This window comes from Salmo trutta, chromosome 22 (genome assembly GCF_901001165.1).
Source record: "Salmo trutta chromosome 22, fSalTru1.1, whole genome shotgun sequence".
Lineage (NCBI taxonomy): Eukaryota > Metazoa > Chordata > Actinopteri > Salmoniformes > Salmonidae > Salmo > Salmo trutta.
This window is the reverse complement of record NC_042978.1, coordinates 5,104,839-5,124,591: the sequence shown is the minus strand read 5'-3', so window position 1 is coordinate 5,124,591 and position 19,753 is coordinate 5,104,839. Positions and strand designations below refer to the sequence as shown.

Here is a 19,753-nt window from a genome sequence, read left to right as displayed (position 1 = left end):
CACCTCGAATAGCGGGTGAATAGCACGCTATTCTCATGATTAAGATCAAGGTCAGAATACGCGTAGAGCGCAAAGTGCATAAAAAAGGAATTATGTTCCATTTAAGCATGCTTTATTCGGGTTGTAATTACACTAAAAGAGATTTGAAAGTCTATGTTTGAGATAAAATATGTCACCAATTAGTGTTCCAAAAGGATTTGTAAAAAAATTGTGGCGCTCAAAACGTGCAAATTCCCATAGGAACACAGCCATTTTAAAAATGCAGGGCTTTTGCAATGTGTCATGCCTTAATTCCTTGTTTTACCGGAATGATATAGAGTACCAGTCAAAAGTTTGGACACATCTACTCATTCCAGTGTTTTTCTTTATTTTTACTATATTCTATATTGTAGAATAATAGTGAAGACGTCCAAACTATCAAATAACACATATGTAATCATGTAGTAACCAAAAAAGTGTTAAACAAATCAAAATATATTTTATATTTGAGATTCTTCAAAGTAGCCTTGATGACAGCTTTGCAAACTCTTGGCATGCTCAACCAGCTTCATGAGGTAGTCACCTGGAATGCATTTCAATTAACAGGTGTGACTTGTTCATTTGTAGAATTTCTTTCCTTAATGCATTTGAGCCAATCACTTGTGTTGTGACAAGGTATGGTTGGCATACAGAATTTGAGGTCGACCAATTATGATTTTTCAACGCCGATACCGATTATTGGAGGACCAAAAAACCCCGATACCGATTAATCGGCCAATTTTATATATATATTTGTAATAATGACAATTACAACAATACTGAATGAACACTTTTATTTGAACTTAATATAATACATCAATAAAACCAATTTAGTCTCAAATAATGCAAAAACAAAGTGTTGGAGAAGAAAGTAAAAGTGCAATATTTGCCATGTAAAAAAGCTAACGTTTAAGTTCCTTGCTCAGAACATGAGAACATATAAAAGCTGGTGGTTCCTTTTAACAAGAGTCTTCAATATTCCCAGGTAAGAAGTTTTAGGTTGTAGTTATTATAGGAATTATAGGACTATTTCTCTCTATACCATTTGTATTTCATATACCTTTGACTATTTGATGTTCTTATAGGCACTATAGTATTGCCAGCCTAATCTCGGGAGTTGATAGGCTTGAAGTCATAAACAGCGCAATGCTTGAAGCACAGCGAAGAGCTCCTGGCAAATGCAGGAAAGTGCTGTTTGAATGAATGCTTACGAGCCTGCTGCTGCCTACCACCGCTCAGTCAGACTGCTCTATCAAATATCAAATCATAGACTTAATTATAATATAATAACACACAGAAATACGAGCTTTAGGTCATTAATATGGTCAAATCCGGCAACTATCATTCCGAAAACAAGACGTTTATTCTTTCAGTGAAATACAGAACCGTTCCGTATTTTATCTAACGGGTGGCATCCCTAAGTCTAAATATTGCTGTTACATTGCACAACCTTCAATGTTATGTCATAATTATTTACAATTCTGGCAAATTAATTACTGTCTTTGTTCGGAAGAAATGGACTTCACACAGTTCGCAACGAGCCAGGCTGCCCAAACTGCTGCATATACCCTGACTCTGCTTGCACAGAACGCAAGAGAAGTGACACAATTTCCCTAGTTAAAAGAAATTCATGTTAGCATCAATATTAACTAAATATGCAGGTTTAAAAATATATACTTGTGTATTGATTTTAAGAAAGGCATTGATGTTTATGGTTAGGTACACATTGGTGCAACGACAGTGCTTTTTTCGCGAATGCGCTTGTTAATTCATCACCCGTTTGGCGAAGTAGGCTGTGATTCGATGATAAATTAACAGGCACCACATCGATTATATGCAACGCAGGACAAGCTAGATAAACTAGTAATATCATCAGCCATGTGTAGTTAACTAGTGATTATGTTAAGATTGATTGTTTTTTAGAAGATAAGTTTAATGCTAGCTAGTACCTTACCTTGGCTCCTTGCTGCACTCGCTTAACAGGTGGTCAGCCTGCCACGCAGTCTCCTCGTGGAGTGCAATGTAATCGGCCATAATTGGTGTCCAAAAATGCCGATTACCGATTGTTATGAAACCTTGAAATCAGCCCTAATTAATTGGCCATTCCGATTAATCGATCGACCTCTAGACAGGATCCAGCCCTATTTTGTAAAAGACCCAAGTCCATATTATGGCAAGAACAGCTCAATTAAGCAAAGAGAAAAACGACAGTCCATCATTACTTTAAAACATGAAGGTCAGTCAATCTGGAAAATTTCTAGTACTTTGAATGTTTCTTCAAGTGCAGTTGCAAAAACCATAAAGCGCTATGATGAAACTGGCCCTCATGAGGACCGCGACAGGAGAGGAAGACCCAGAGTTACTTCTGCTGCAGAGGATAAGTTCATTAGAGTTAACGGCACCTCAGAAATTGTAGCGCAAATAAATGCTTTACAGAGTTCAAGTAGCAGACACATCTCAACATCAACTGTTCAGAGGAGACTGCGTGAATCTGGCCTTCATGGTTGAATTGCTGCAGAGAAACAACTACTAAAGGACACCAATAAGAAGAACAGACTTGTTTGGACCAAGAAACACGAGCATTGGACATTAGACTGGTGGAAATATGTCCTTTGGTCTTATGGATCCAAATTTGAGATTTTTGGTTCCAACTGCAATGTCTTTGTGAGACACGAGTAGGTGAACGGATGATCTCCGCATGTGTGGTTCCCACCTTGAAGTATGGAGGAGGTGTGATGGTGTGGGGGTGCTTTGCTGGTGACACTGTTGGTGATTTATTTAGAATTCAAGGCACACTTAACCAGCATGGCTACCAGAGCGTTCTGCAGCGATACGCCATCCCATCTGGTTTGGGCTTAGTGGGATTATCATTTGTTTTTGAACAGGACAATGACCCAACACACCTCCAGGCTGTGTAAGGGCTTTTCGACCAAGAAGGAGAGTGATGGAGTGCTGCATCAGATTCCAGGTGAAGCTGGTTGTGAGAATGCCAAAAGTGTGCAAAGCTGTCAAGGCAAAGGGTGACTACTTTAAAGAATCTCAAATATAAAATATATTTTGATTTGTTTAACACTTTTTTTGGTTACTACACGATTCCATATGTGTTATTTAATAGTTTTGATGTCTTCACTATTATTCTACAATGTAGAAAATACAAAAAATAAATAGAAACCCTTGAATGAGTAGCTGTATCCAAATTTTTGACTGGTACTGTATGTATGAGGAGAAAGCTGAAGTCTCTACCTACCGTAGCTTATGCCTGCTCATATACTGTCCTCACCGCCACCATGGGGCACTCTGTTCACAACATTGTGTACTCGCCCACACGATACCATACACGTGATCTGTGGTTGTGAGGCCGGTTGGAGGTACTGCCAAATTCTCTAAAATGACTTTGGAGGCGGCTTATGGTAGAGAAATGGACATTCAATTCTCTGGCAATAGCTCTGGTGGACATTCCTGCAGTCCGCATACCAATTTCACGGTCCCTCATAACTTAAGACACCTGTGGCATTGTGTAGTGACAAAACAGCACATTTAAGTGGCCTTTTACTGTCCCCAGCACCAGTATGCCTGTTTAGTGATCATGCTGTTTAATCAGCTTCTTGAAATGCCACACCTGTCAGGTGGATGGATTATCTTGGCAAAGGACAAATGCTCACTAACAGGGATGTAAATACATTTTAGCACAATTTGAGAGAAATAAGCTTTTGTTCATATGTACAATTTCTGGGATCTTTTATTTCAGCTCATGAAACATGGGACCAACACTTTACATGTTGCGTTTATGTTTTTGTTAAGTATAATTTATTTTGTCAGACAGGGATTTCTTTAGATTGTAAAGTACTTTGATACAATTTGTATACAGTAATTGAATTGTATGGCAGTGGATTTTAACTATTTGTGCAGTATCTTCTCATTCTTGTTTAGCTGTCTTTTTATGTAGTCTGCTCATAATCTTGCATGAATCGTAAATGTAGGCAAAGGCGCAACAACTTTCTGTATTGTATGTAGCTCACTCAATGCTGTTAGAGGTGTCCCATATCACAACCTATTCTAAGGAGAGGTTTCATCCATTGGATCAACTATAATTTGCTCTTAAAACCTTGCATAAAGTCCTCGTAATTTTTTGTCTTCTCTAATTATATGACACTTTTTGTACCTCTTGGTAAAGATTTGAAACCTCACAATCATGTCACAATTTCAAAGTGAGCATAATACAAAATGTTCCATATTTGTGCATATGGAACATCTCTGGGATCTTTTATTTCAGCCCATGAAACATGTGACCAACACTTTACATGATGTATTTATATTTTTGTTCAATGTATATTGCACTTATTTCCCTAATGTGGACAGTTTGTGTTACTACCTTGCATTTTATTAGAACGCAGTTCATTTTCGAACTCTCCAATGGCACGGAAAATTTGGGGTGATCTCTCTATAAAAGTTGCTGGCCACACACCAATACACGGATTTGACAGTCAAACTATGACTTAAAATGGTTTGTTCCCTTTTCCGTGATGGCAGCCTCCCGAAATCAACATCTGACATTCCAAAATATAGATATAAGCCTTCTACAAGTTCTCATCTAACCAACCATGTATAGGTTATTCAAAATGTCTCTGTGGCCTTTGAATAGTGTTAGTTTAAACAGCGCTACACCCTAAATGTTTGCCCCCTGTTCTATTGATTTCAGCGTGATATCGATGGGAGTGATTAACAAAAAAAGTGTTGCGTTACACTTACAGAGTTGGCGACCCACTTGAAACAAAATGCAACACTTAAATGTAGCTAGCTGTCTTTTACAAATTGTCCTCTAACCAGTGATGTACATATTATTCCCAGATTCCATGTGGTTTTTTGAGCTGTTTTAACAGAAGGTGCCAACTCATCTCCCCCTCTCGTGCAATTGATTTCAACGTGATAATCGATGAGTGATTGACAAAACAGTGTTGTGTTTCTTTTTGTTTTTGTGACCCCCGTATCAAAATGCAACATTCCAACATGTACAGTAGCTGACTGTGTTCTGCAGGTTGTCATCTAACCAGTGATGTAAAAATATCTCTAGTTTCCATGTGGCTTTTGAGTTGTGGTAGTTTCAAAAGTGCAATTCCCCCCCCCCCCCCCCCCCCCCCCCCATTTAAAACTGTGTTTTGACATTGAGGTGTTTATCAAAATCTTGGCAACAGGAAGCAGCGACAGCATCATTTTCAACATGAATTTTCAATGGTATTGTACTTAATCGTGTAAAAACTAATGAATGAGTCCAAAAACATGCACTGATTGAATTATTTTGATGATGTACCAGAAATCACCAAAACGTGTTTGCCCTGCCTAGTATTGAATCATTGGTGACTGGAAGTTGAAACATATCTCTTCCTTTCATTTGGGTTGCCGACCCCGGGTTTAGACGATATAACTAAGGGAACATGGGGCTGAGGGAACATGGGGCTGAGGGAACATGGGGCTGAGGGAACATGGGGCTGAGGGAACATAGGGCTGAGGGACATGGGGCTGAGGGACATGGGGCTGAGGGACATGGGGCTGTGGGAACTGAGGGAGCATAGGGCTGTGGGAACTGAGGGAGCATAGGGCTGTGGGAACTGAGGGAGCATAGGGCTGTGGGAACTGAGGGAGCATAGGGCTGTGGGAACTGAGGGAGCATAGGGCTGTGGGAACTGAGGGAGCATAGGGCTGTGGTAACTGAGGGAGCATGGGCTGTGGTAACTGAGGGAGCATAGGGCTGTGGGAACTGAGGGAGCATAGGGCTGTGGTAACTGAGGGAGCATAGGGCTGTGGGAACTGAGGGAGCATAGGGCTGTGGTAACTGAGGGAGCATAGGGCTGTGGGAACTGAGGGAGCATAGGGCTGTGGGAACTGAGGGAGCATAGGGCTGTGGGAACTGAGGGCGCATAGGGCTGTGGGAACTGAGGGAGCATAGGGCTGTGGTAACTGAGGGAGCATAGGGCTGTGGGAACTGAGGGAGCATAGGGCTGTGGGAACTGAGGGAGCATAGGGCTGTGGGAACTGAGGGAGCATAGGGCTGTGGGAACTGAGGGAGCATAGGGCTGTGGGAACTGAGGGAGCATAGGGCTGTGGGAACTGAGGGAGCATAGGGCTGTGGGAACCAAGGGAACATAAGGTTGAGGGACCATACGGCTGAGGGAACATAGACATGGTCAGGCTACTCAGACCATAAATACGCTAGTGTACACCATACGTTGTTTTAAAACACCTAAATGGACACATTTTCTTTCTCATAGGCTACTTCACAAGCACAAATATTATTCTTACCACAACATTTATAGTAGGGGTCCCCAGTCCCCAGTTTTCCACTAGTTACACTTGATAGCGATTTAGATAAGACATCAAATGTCAGGAATCAAATGATAATACAATAACCTAGGTTTTGTTTTATTCCGTAGATTTGGTTTCATCACTGTACATCAGGTAAGTAGTCTTTAATCTGTTGACATGTAAGTGATATATTCTGAGTTAAAGCTGGTAATAACATTGCATAACAGCCACCATGAACTGTAACTTACAAGGCATGTATGAAAAAGTTATAACCTATAGTTATTACTTGAGTTCTCGTACAATTGTAAGAACTCAATGACTTCACCGCACTTAATCGGGGTTGAACCATATTGTTGGTTAAGGGCTTGTAAGTAAGCATTTAACGGCAAGGTCTACACCTGTTGTATTCGGTGCATGTGACAAATACAATTTGATTTGATTGAGCATGTGGTCTCAGTTATACTGTACATCCAGCAGTTGCCATTTTCCTGTCATTAATCTCCCACTATGCTGAGATAATGCAAAATGGGCATTGTTGACCAAAAACATGGTTGAACAGCGGCCCAAGAAAGCCATAGTGCAACGACAGCCACTATAAGTCCCTGTATTCCCTAGCAGTGCATACAAATTTCTAGATAGTGAGTTCCATTGTTAACCATGGTCATGTTCATTTGGGCACACCGTAGCAAAATGTTAGAAAACCTATTGCAATGGGGGGGGGGGGGGGGTGGAATAGCTTCAGATAGTGCCTCCTTATTTCTGACAGCTTTCCATTTTGTGAAAACGGACTTGAACGGTAAGGGAATAACTGGACCTGTTCAATGAGAAAAGCTTATTTTCTGATTTATTTGGCAAAAAGCTTCAAAACCTTTGGTACCCTAATGAACATGATCTCGCTCCTCTCCTCAACCACTCTTTGTGTTCTCTGGGCAGATACAGCTTTGACGTTGGAGAGCAGGAACATGTTCACATACGACGAGTCCTACTACGAGTACGTACCCGACAGGCTACCTTGGCATGGGGCCGGACGCCTCTGTAGCCAGCGCTCGGGGGCCTTAGCCACGGTATCCAACACCTTCGAGAACCGAGAGCTCACCACCTTCTTAAAGTCCCTGAACATAACCCACCCCGTGTGGATCGGCAGGAAAGTCATGACACACTTAAAGAGTGAGTTCAGTCACAAGAGTGAGTTCAGTCACATTGCCATATTTGACAGTTTTAAGATTTCAGCACCTTCTCTGTCTCACAGTAGTCTTTGTTAGAGGTCGACCGATTATGATTTTTCAACGCCGATACCGATTATTGGAGGACCAAAAAAAGCAGAAACTGATTAATCAATTTTTATATATATATTTGTAATAACAACAATACTGAATGAACACTTTTATTTTAACTTAATATAATACATAAATAAAATCTATTTAGTCTCAAATAAATAATGAAACATGTTCAATTTGGTTTAAATAATGCAAAAACAAAGTGTTGGAGAAGAAAGTAAAAGTGCAATATGTGCCATGTAAAAAAGCTAACGTTTAAGTTCCTTGCTCAGAACATGAGAACATATGAAAGCTGGTGGTTCAGCGCAATGGTTTTACGCATTGTGAAGAGCTGTTGGCAAACGCAGTAAAGTGCTGTTTGAATGAATGTTTACGAGCCTGCTGCTGCCTACCACCGCTCAGTCAGACTGCTCTATCAAATCATAGACTTAATTATAATATAATAACACAGAAATATGAGCCTTTGGTCATTAATATGGTCAAATCCGGAAACTATCATTTCGAAAACAAAATGTTTATTCTTTCAGTGAAATACGGAAATGTTCCGTATTTTATCTAACGGGTGGCATCCATAAGTACATTACATTTACATTTTAGTCATTTAGCAGATGCTCTTATCCAGAGTGACTTACAGTAGTGAATGCATACATTTCATTTCATTTCGTGCATTTTTTTTAATAAAAAATAAATAAATCTAAGTATTGCTGTTACATTTCACAACCTTCAATGTTATGTCATAATTATTTACAATTCTGGCAAATGAATTACGGTCTTTGTTCGGAACAAATGGTCTACACACAGTTTGCAACGAGCCAGGCGGCCCAAACTGTTGCATATACCCTGACTCTGCGTGCAATGAACGCAAGAGAAGTGACACAATTTCCCTAGTTTAATCGGCCATGTAATCGGTCATGATTACCGATTGTTATGAAAACTTGAAATCGGCCCTAATTAATCGGCCATTCCGATTAATCGGTCGGCCTCTAGTCTTTGTGCAGACATTTTAAATTGGACTGAGGACATGGTCGTCGGCCTTACTATCCTGCAGTCTAGTGAATAAGTGTTTGCAACCTAAATATGACCACAATTGGAGTTGCGTAATATTGTTCCGTCCCTTTTATGTCTGTGTCCAAGTTGTATAATGAATGTGACTGTTCTCTCTCTGTCCACCACGCAAAGGTTCCACCGAGACTCTTATTCTGGAGTTTGACGGGAGATCCGACGTGAAGAACGCGCGCCTCCTGCACAAGTTCCCCGCAATGTGCGAAGTGACCGTTTGCACCCGCGTCCGCTTCGATCCGGCCTGCTACGGATTTTCCACTGTCTTTTCTTATTCCATCCAGTCATTCATTAATGAGTTCCAGCTCCGCGCCAGGCTGATCCAGGGCCAGCCCGTCCAGCTGGCTCTGCTGGTCCATGGCATGCACGGGCCCTACCAGGAGGCATTCCGCCATGATGGCTCCTGGCACTCGCTGTGCGTGAGCTGGTCGCGCCACGGCGGACGCTGGGCCCTGTTTGCCAACGGCCGCCCGGTCAACCGGGGTGACAGCCTGTACAGCGCAGGTGACGTGGGCCCTGATGGCCACTTCATCCTGGGCCAGGAGCAGGACTCGTTCGGGGGCTCGTTCAAGAGCGCAGAGTCCTTCTCGGGTAGTCTCACGCAGCTGCACATTTGGGAGCGGGTGTTGAACGACAGCGAAATCCACACCATGGAAAAAGAGTGCTCTCCCGCCTCATCCGGGCTGGTATTCAAGTGGAGCGCCACAGTTCTGGAAGTGGAGTCCTCCCTGAAGAGGCTCTGGGGAGACTCGCCGTGCCAAGGTAAGGACCACGTGGGCGGACATACTTGATTTAAAGCGGACTACCCCTGGAGCTAGTCTGGGCTGTCCCAGCATATTTTCTCTCTCTCTCTCTCTCTCTCTCTCTCTCTCTCTCTCTCTCTCTCTCTCACTCACTCACTCACTCACTCTCTCTCTCTCTCTATAGCTCTCTCTCTCTTTCTCTCTCTCTCTATAGCTCTCTCTCTCTTTCTCTATAGCTCTCTCTCTCTCTCTATAGCTCTCTCTCTCTCTCTATAGCTCTCTCTCTCTCTCTCTCTCTCTCTCTCTATAGCTCTCTCTCTTCCCCTCTCTCTCTTTCTTCCTTACCCATTATGAGTTCCAGAGCCTGCATTTGGAGGTTCCATGTCTCTCCGGCAGCTCCCTCTTCCTTCATGAATAGGGGAGCAGATTGGCAAGTTGTAATTGGCAAACTCAGCCCAGTAATGGTTGTAAATATTTCATGTGCGTGGTAATGAATCCCACCCTTCAAAACAAACTCTCCTTTATGACATTGCCATCTCAGCTGCCTGGGCTCTCGTTATGGAGACCGTAGGGATTAGGGTCCCTAATGGCACCCTATTCCATACATAGTGCACTACTTTTGACCAAACCTGGTCATAAGTAGTGCCCTATATAGGGAATAGGATGCCATTTGGCATGCAACAAAGGAGAACACACAGGCAGATGTTCTATCTCCATATATATCAGACCCAGACTGTACAGCCCCCTTCCGTTCCTTATCGGACCATTTAAGAATGTTGACTCATTCTGACATCATATGAAACCCAGCACATTAGGAGTGCACTCGCTTTCTCTTTCTATCAAGTTTTCTACTTCCTAAAAGCATTGCATATCCATTGCACAGCCAGAAGAGGATGGGACCTCCCCTCTGACCCTAGTTCCTCTCTAGGGACTCTATTTTATCAAACCTAACACAATGGCCTTGTGGTTAGGGTGTCCGCCCTGAGTATGGAAGGTTGTGACTGAAAAATGGGACCTGATGCGTCTCTGCTTGGCACTCAGCATTTAGGAGATAGATTGGGGGTAAGGCCCTGCGATAGACTAGTGTCCTGTCCCACGGGGTGTACATCAAGCTGCCTCACGCTACAGAAACAGGAGATAGGCTCCTGCCCTATGAGCCGTTTCGACTCGCACAAGCCAAGGCTCATGCAAGACTACTTACTTACTAATTCAATGGTAAATCTAAGCGTTGGCGGTAGAGCAATAAGTCTGGGGGTGTGTCAAATATTTTTCACTATTTTCACAGCTGGAATTATGAGTGAAATAATTGATGGTGGCGCGAAAGGGCTGGGTTTTGATTAATAAACAAGTTGTAGGTGTGACAAGGGCTTGGCCACTGACTGGCCAATCAACGCATTCCATGGCTTAATACTGCATGCGTTTGTCTCAAGTTCTGTAGGTTATTGACTGTATTTGCGTTTTCATCAACTCCAATTCAGCTAGGGGCATGGACTATTCTCGTCCTGGTCCATTGTGGATTGATACTACAGTTCATTAAATAGTATAGGCCACAGTAACGAGTAATAGCAACAGTACAAAATCGTGCTGAGCATTTAACCGAAATTTCGCTTATTTAATTTTTTTTAAACAACTAATTGACTGTTAGTTGTTTAATTAGCCTGAACTGTGAGATGTAGTAGGGAGGTGTAGTCTCCAACAGGCCAATATTCTACATAGTTTAGCGCAGAAAACATGGTAATTAACTACAATGACCATAATCCATTGCGCACCTACTTGTCTGTTCTGAGACGGAGAAGAGACAGAAAGAACTCGCAATCGAAAGGGATAAAGAGCAGTTGCTTCGTGACGTATCTCTACCTGAAAATACATGATCTAAGATTGATAGTTGGTATTCAGCAGTTATAAAAGTATGTGTTTTTTATTTTGAAGCACTACTAAAAAAGTGATTTGTGTCAGACGGTATAGGCAACAGTTCTATATAGATGAGATGATGACTTGGAATGAAATAATAGTCTTCAAATAGGCCTAAAACAAATGTAATATACACAACAATTAAAATATTTTATTAAAGTAAAGTAATGTGAATACATTATGGTTAATAAGTGATAAGCAGTAATGCCAGTCATTTTATTAATAGTTTTTCTGTGGGGGGTGAAACTGAAACAGCACTCCTCTAAAAGCTCAGTACTAGTAAAAGAAAAATGAACATCCAGTGTTTGCTCAATAGCCTATGTTTGGAGTGTTGGCAGTCAATATTGTTGTAATTGACTTTAAAAGCCGAGCAAATATCTTTACTCATCGCACTTTTCCTAAAATAAAAATACTAGGCTCCCGTAAAATGTATTGTATGTGTGAGGCAGGTCCTCAATAAGCAAAATATAGCCTAGGCCTACCATTGATACTGCATTATAGGAATTAATAATTTAAGCGGAGCCAGTTCAGAAAATAAACCTGAGTGCCCCTCCTCAGGCTGACGCATCAGCTGAGATGGCATCTACTGTATTAGAGGCTAGTACCAATCACGCCTACCTTATTTGGCGGCCTATTTAAGCTGACTCATCCTGCTGCCACTTACTGCTACTATGTGCTGGCTTCTTGTTCCCACCATCACCCCAACCTCTACCTGTTAGGTTCTGTGTTTCTGCCGGGGGGATTGGTATAGCTTACCGCACTCACTGCCTGTAGGCTATTTTATATTGATGCTTTGCTTGGGCAGTGAGATACCCTGATGGAGCAGAGCCTATATCGCCAAGACTTGCATTATCCATTGCTTAATAAATGGTTAAACATATTTCTACGTGGCGTTTTCTTTCTGAAATAAGTTTGTAGGAGTCTTTGGTAACCGGATGAGATGCTCTCTTTGGAGATGGGTATGGATACTTGAAGAAGCTAAATGAAGAATGCAGGTAGGCGCATACAGTGCATTCGGAAAGTATTCAGACCTTTTGACTTTTTCCACATTTTGTTAACTTTACAACCTTATTCTAAAATGGATATCATTAAAAAAAAATCCTCATCAATCTACGCAAATACCCCATAATGGCAAAGCGAAAACAGGTTTGTAGAAATTTTAGCAAATGTATAATAATAAAAACTGAAATACCTTAACGAAGTATTCAGACCCTTTGCCATGAGACTCGAAATGGAGCTCAGGTGCATCCTGTTTCAATTGATCATCCTTCCGATGTTTCTACAACTTGATTGGAGTCCACCTGTGGTAAATTCAATTGATTGGACATGATTTGGAAAGGCGCACACCTGTCTAATATAAGGTCCCACAGTTGACAGTGTATGCCGTGTATGTTGACTTGTATCTCCCTCACTAACTTTTAAGCATCAGCTGTCAGAGCAGCTTACTGATCACTGCACCTGTACAGATGGGCTATCTGTAAATAGCCCACCCAACTACCTCATCCCATCCCATATTACTATTTTGCACCCCAGTATCTCTACTTGCACATCATCATCTGTACATCTATCACTCCAGTGTTAATGATAAATTGTCATTATTTCACCACTATAGTATATTTATTGCCTTACCTCCCTAATGTTACCACATTTGCACACACTGTATATAGATTGTTCTGTTGTGTTATTGACTCTGTTTGTTCATCCTATGTGTAACTCTGTGTTGTTGTTTTTGTCGCACTGCTTTGCTTTATCTTAGCTAGGTCGCAGTTGTAAATGAGAACTTGTTCTCAACTGGTTAAATAAAGGTGAAAAAATGTATAAAAATGTCAGAGCAAAAACCAAGCCATGAGGTCGAAGAAATTGTCCGTAGAGCTCCGAGACAGGATTGTGTCGAGGTACAGATCTGGGGAAGGGTACCAAAACATTTCTACAGCATTGAAGGTCCCCAAGAACACAGTGGCGTCCATCATTCTTAATTGGGAGAAGTTTGGAACCACCAAGACTCTTCCTAGAGCTGGCCTCCCGGCCAAACTGAGCAATCAGGCGAGAAGGGACTTGGTCAGGGAGGGGACCAATAACCCGATGGTCACTCTGACAGTGCTCCAGAATTCCTCTGTGGAGATGGAGGACCTTCCATAAGGACAGCCATCTCTGCAGAACTCCACCAATCAGGCCTTTATGGTAGAGTGGCCAGACGGAAGCCACTCCTCAGTAAAATGCACATGACATGCTTGGAGTTTGCGATAAAGCACCTGAAGGACAGACCATAAGAAACAAGGTTCTCTGGTCTGATGAAACCAAGATTGAACTATTTGGCCTGAATGCCAAGCATCACGTCTGGAGGAAACCTTGCACCATCCCTACAGTGAAGCATGGTGGTGGCAGCATCATGCTGCGGGCATGTTTTTCAGTGGCAGGGACTAAAAAGTACAGAAAGATCCTTGATGAAAACCTGCTCCAGAGTGCTTAGGACCTCAGACTGAGGCAAAGGTTCACCTTCCAACAGAACAACAACCCTAAGCACACAGCCAAGACAACACAGGAGTGGCTTTGAGACAAGTCTATGCATGTCCTTGAGTAGCCCAGCCAGAGCTCGGACTTGAACCCAATCGAACATCTCTGGAGAGACCTCAAAATAGCTGTGCAGCAACGCTCCCCATCCAACTTAACAGAGCTTGAGGGGATCTGCAGAGAAGAATGGGAGAAACTCCCCAAATACAGGTGTGCCAAGCTTGTAACGGCCTACCTAAGAAGACTCGAGGCTGTAATCGCTGCCAAAGGTGCTTCAACAAAGTACTAGGGGTCTGAAAAGGGTCTGAATATTTATGTAAATGTGATATTTCAGTTTTTCTATTTTTCGTAAATTTGCTAAAATGTGTAAAAACCTGTTTTTTTGCTTTGTCATTATGGGGTATTGTCACGTCCTGACCAGTATTAGGGATTATTTGTAATTGTAGTTTGGTCAGGACGTGGCAGAGGGTATTTTGTCTATGTGTTTCGGGGTGGTGGTTTATTTAGTAGGGTGTTTGGTTAGGTAGTTCCGGGTTTTGTGGTTATGTTCTGTGTTAGTATTTCTATGTTCTTTCTGGTTAGTTGTATATCTATGTCTAGTTAATTGGGGTTGGACTCTCAATTGGAGGCAGGTGTTTTCTAGTTGCCTCTGAGTGAGAGTCCTATATATGGGTATGTGTTTGGTTTAGTGTTTGTGGGAGATTGTTTCTTGTTTTGCTGTGTGTGCCTGACAAGACTGTCTAGTTCGTTTTTGTATACGTGTTTATTTTGGTTTTTCCTTCTTTGTCCGTAATAAAGAAGATGAGTATACACTTCCCTGCTGCATTTTGGTCCTCTCCTTACGACAACCATGACAGGTATTGTGTGTAGGTTGATGAGGGGAAAAAAACAATTTAATCATTTTTAGAACAAGGCTGTAACGTAACAAAATGTGTGGCAAGTCAAGGGGTCTGAATACTTTCCGAATGCACCATATGTGTGTATGTTTAAGGATGTGCAGTATATTTTCTATTCAAGGCACATTGACTAAACATCTTTATGGATATGCTACTTTGCAAGGCAAGGATAAAAAAGAAACAACACGTGGCTAGGTTAAGGGTAGCGGAGGGCTTGATATGGAAAACAAGAAATCTGTTTTTTTAAAACAACTACCATATTTCTACACAGGATGGGGTCAGAAGCATGATATATCATATATCTCTTCTCTTGTTCCATGGCACTGTGTGCACACGTAGGCCTAAAAAGACTCACCTGTGCGATGCTGCTAAACCAGCCTTGATTAAGAGGACATGTCTTTTCCATGGGCACTGTGTGTCATGGCTGGATAGTCTGCTTTTCCGCTCTCAAAATCCATGCCATTATCAACTGCGTTACCATTAAGACCTGCTTTTTGTGGGTCTTATCTTCCCATTAGCTCTGGGAAAATTGTCACTTTTGCGCTTGTTTTTAAGGGCATACCTAAAATATTGCCACACCTCCCACCTCAATGCAAGCGAGTTGATTTTAGACAGGTAAATTGCCAAGCCTGGAGTTAGACACTTGTCTTCCTTCTATTAAGTTTTTCCTGGACAATGTGCTACTGCTTTTGCTTGCTGTTTGGGGATAAGGACAGGTTTTAGGGCTATATTCCAGAATTCCCGGTTGAAATCCTTCCTGATTCTAGGAATCCTCCAACCTAGATATCTGGAAAACCTGAGAATTTTTGGAAGTTACCGTAAGTTTGCAACCCTCGACAATTTAATGTAAAGCACTTGTGACATCTGCTGATTCTAAAAGGTCTTTAAAAAATGCATTTGATTGATTGATGTACAATGGAAATTCCTTATCTTTTTGGCTCCCTGTTTTTTTCTGTTATTTCTTCCTTACTAGCTAACAGCAGTGAGTTGGCCGACGAGTTCCTGTACTCCCTGTTGGATTCAGATGTGGTGCCATATCACAACTTCTCTGAGGTGGTGGATGCACCTCAGGCTGGGGAGTGTGTCACCTTTGACCCCCTGAGTGGAGGCTGGGGCTTAGACGTTTGTGACAGTCAGAGAGGTGCCGTCTGCCAGTTTGAGAAAGGTGAGGACTGACCATCCATGAGATCAAAATGATAGTGTTAGCTATGTTTTGAAGCTATACAGTGTTTGTTACATTGTTTACTTGGAATGGAATAAAACAAGCTTATATTTGGGGTTCTGATTGGGTACAACAGTTGAACTAAGCTCATGAGGCATTTACATGTTATGGTTGTACCAGTCCCTCATAGCCCCTTAAGTCAGAAGGGGAGAAGGGAGGGGGATTGTTTTAAGATGGTCCTAACAAGGATCATTTAGCTATTTGATTTCGAGTTTTAGGACCTGTTTAGGTATCAAAAAAGTATATAAAACAATTAATTGATGAAACATTAAATTTGGCCTTACTGCTATTAGCCCATAGAAACACATTGAATAAAAGATTCATACATGACAAAACAGATCAGCAAACAATAAAAGAAGGTGTCTGTCCTATATCTGAGAGATATAATAAATATCAGGATTTTAGGCATGCTAGAGCAAAATGTGTTCGTGAGAGTCTCACGTTTCAATATTACTGTGTAGCCCAAACTGTTCAGACTTTAGAGACAGAAGTTGGCAGATCGGCGGTGACCCTTGTGGGGGTAGTATTGCCACTCTATAGACAGATGAGACTCTCACAAACACAGTAATATTGAAACGTGAGACTCTCACAAACACATTTTGCTCTAGGATGCCTAAAATCCTGATATTTATTACATCTATGGTGGAAGGTGGCGTGGCTACAGCGGTGTTTGTCAGACCATGTGACATCCCGAAAATCGGTCTTCTCACAAGAACTTCTGTAGTGTCCGAATGTATTACCACTCTATAGACAGATGAGACTCTCACAAACACAATGGTATTCTCCATTTTGCTCTACTATCCCCACAAGGGTCATCCATTGGTGGATGAAGTGATTTGAGACGCAGCCCATGCAAAAGAAACATAATATCTCTAGCTTAAACAAAATCATTTTGGGGGGTTGTTTATGTTTTATTCAGTATATCCCGAGATATCTCATACTACATTGTTTTGTTAACTTTTTTTATTCTAGAGGGGTTGGACATCTTCGGCTTTCCCAAGACAGCGTTTTTCAGTAAGGTGAGCAAAGATCCGCTCGTCAATCCTGTAAATTGGAAGGTTCACCCAGCTGTAGCCTATTAGTTTCACGCCATTCAAATGCAGCTTTATCAGTCCTGATTCTGCATCCAACAACCGCAAGCCAATGGCAGAATTAATATGCATGTCCCCTGGGCCGTTGTCAGGCTGTGGGTAACTGGTGCATGGAATCAGGCGTAGGAGAGCAGAGATGAGTGTACAAGGTAATTTATTCCACGAACAGCACCAGTATAAAACAAATACTAAAGGTGCGTGAAATAACTGGTCACTCGTAAATAACGGGCGTAATAAGGAACCCGGCAAACAATACCAGCCAACAAGTCGGATGAAACCAAGATTGAACTCTTTGGCTTGAATGCCAAGCGTCACGTCTGGAGGAAACCTGGCACCATCCCTACGGTGGAGCATTATGCTGTGGGGATGTTTTTCATTGGCAGGGAGACTTGTCAGGATCGAGGGAAAGATGAACGGAGCAAAGTTCAGAGAGATCCTTGATGAAAACCTGCTCCAATGCGCTGAGGACCTCAGACTGTTGCTAAGGTTCACCTCCCAACAGGACATTGACCCTAAGCACACAGCCAAGACAACACAGGAATGGCTTCGGGAAAAGTCTATGAATATCATTGAGTGGCCCAGCCAGAGCCCGGACTTGAACCTGATCAAACATCTCTGGAGAGACCTGAAAATAGCTGTGCAGCGACGCTCCCCATCCAACCTGACAGAGCTTGAGAGAATCTGCAGAGAAGAATGTGAGAAACTCCCCAAATATACGTGTGCCAAGCTAGTAGCGTCATACCCAAGAAGACTTGAGGCTGTAATCGCTGCCGAAGGTGCTTCAACAAAGTACTGAGTAAAGGGTCTGAAAACTTGTGTAAATGTGATATTTCAGTTTTTGTCTTAAAACCTGTTTTTGCTTTGTCATTATGGGGTATTGTGTGTAGATTGATGAGGGGAAAAACTATTTAATCTATTTTAGAATAAGGCTGTAACGTAACAAAATGTGGAAAAAGTCAAGGGGTCTGAATATTTTCCAAATGCACTGTAAATAGGCCCAATAGACATTCCCATTCAAGTCAAAGTTCGGTAATGTTCTAATAGTTATTCTATTTCTATGGTTAAAACCACCATGTTTTTCACCAAGGTGATTGAGGACATGAGCATGAACGTGTCGTCTGAGAAAGACTTGGCGTCGATGAGCGGACTGACCACCGTGCTGGTCAGGGTCCTGGAGGCCAGTCCGGACATCCTCACGTCCACCGATGTCCTCTACCTCACCGAGATGATGAAACTGGAGGCCACCACCACCATCCAGGAGGTCAACCATGCCCAGGAGGGCCTAGACTCTACCGAGGCCATGGTGTCCATTGCCACCAACTACCTGAAACTGGCCAGTCTCATCCTGGACTCTAAGATGGCCGCCCAGTGGCTAGGTCGGCCGGAGGACATTGTACGTTTTCAGTGTTCACACATTTATATAATGTATTACACCAGCAAACAGAACTGATTGCAATTACGTATTTAATGATTTCATGGTCAGGTTGTATACTGGTCGTAATAATTTTTTTGTAACACTTTTATCTTAACTCGACAATGAATGTGAAGTTTCAATTTATATGTGTAATTTTTATATGTTCTATTAGGAACTGGTTCTATAAGGAAGTTGTAATCTGACCACAAAACAACAGGAATATTATGTATTTTTCATGACTTCTTGATCTTGTCGTGAAAAAATATGTCATTACCTGATTGTAACAGAGATCAGTTCGTTTTCTGGTTACATGACCAGTTTTCAACCAGAAAATCCCATTTCAGTAATATGTTTTTGTTTCACACAAATGCAAAAAAATATATATATATTATTTTCTTCATACAGGCCACTGTGGGACCATTCACTGTGGTGGAGAGCATTGATAAACTGACTGGAGCTTTAGCAGATGTGCTATCTGCAGAGTGGAAAAGCTTCACACTCTCAACGGAAAACATAGGTAATGATATTGTTTGCATACGTTTTTTTATAGTGTTGCTAAACATCTTTGAAATGAGGTCTTATTAAGAATAAAATTAACATAAGAACTGATAAGAACGGATAAGAACTGGAGATAGAACTGGGAACTTCAGATAGACGCAAACCAACTAGAGAATAGAAGTGAAATGACAAAGAAAAGGGAGTTCACTTTACAGTGGTATCTGATGGCTCAGTCTGTGGGAGTATAGTGTTTGAATCAAATCAAATTGTATTCGTCACAGACCGAGAGAAAGAAAATAGAGAATTATTAGAAAAGTTATAACATGTAATAATAAATACCCAATGAGTAAAGATAACTTGGCTACGAGGTAATTGAGGTAGATATGTACATTTAACTAGGAATTAAGTGAATAGGCAACAGGATAGATAATAAACAGTAGCAGCAGTGTTTGTGATGAATAAAAAGAAGTTTGTACAAAAAGGGTCAATACAGATAGTCCCGGGTAGCTGTAAGGTTAACTATTTAACTTACTATTTAACAGTCTTATGGCTCCGGGTAGAAGCTGTTCAGGGTCCTTTTGGTTCCAGACTTGGTGCATTGGTACCACTTGCCATGCGGCAGCAGAGGGAACAGTCTATGACAGGGGTTCTCAAACTAGGGGTTGCGACCCCATATGGGGTCTTCTGATATGAAAATGGGGTTGCGGGACAATTTCCAAAATCCTGAGAAAAAAAACATATATACAAAAAAATAATATAGTATCGTCTTTATCTCTTAAAATCATTGTAATGTGGTTAACCTTAAAAATCTAA

At 41.7% G+C, this 19,753-nt stretch overlaps 1 protein-coding gene across 2 annotated transcripts in view; it reads left to right on the top strand.

Annotated features, from left to right (window-relative positions):
* The window catches only part of LOC115157948 (adhesion G-protein coupled receptor D2), a 179,233-nt gene that overhangs the window by 3,740 nt on the left and 155,740 nt on the right, over positions 1–19,753 (top strand). For both annotated transcript variants that reach the window (XM_029706305.1, XM_029706304.1), the window contains 7 exons: positions 6,447–6,471; positions 7,252–7,485; positions 8,775–9,416; positions 15,689–15,880; positions 16,910–16,956; positions 18,116–18,421; positions 18,848–18,959. In XM_029706305.1, the coding sequence (XP_029562165.1) occupies positions 7,281–7,485; positions 8,775–9,416; positions 15,689–15,880; positions 16,910–16,956; positions 18,116–18,421; positions 18,848–18,959 (1,504 nt within the window). In that variant the 5' untranslated portion in view covers positions 6,447–6,471; positions 7,252–7,280. The remainder of the gene's footprint in view (positions 1–6,446; positions 6,472–7,251; positions 7,486–8,774; positions 9,417–15,688; positions 15,881–16,909; positions 16,957–18,115; positions 18,422–18,847; positions 18,960–19,753) is intronic.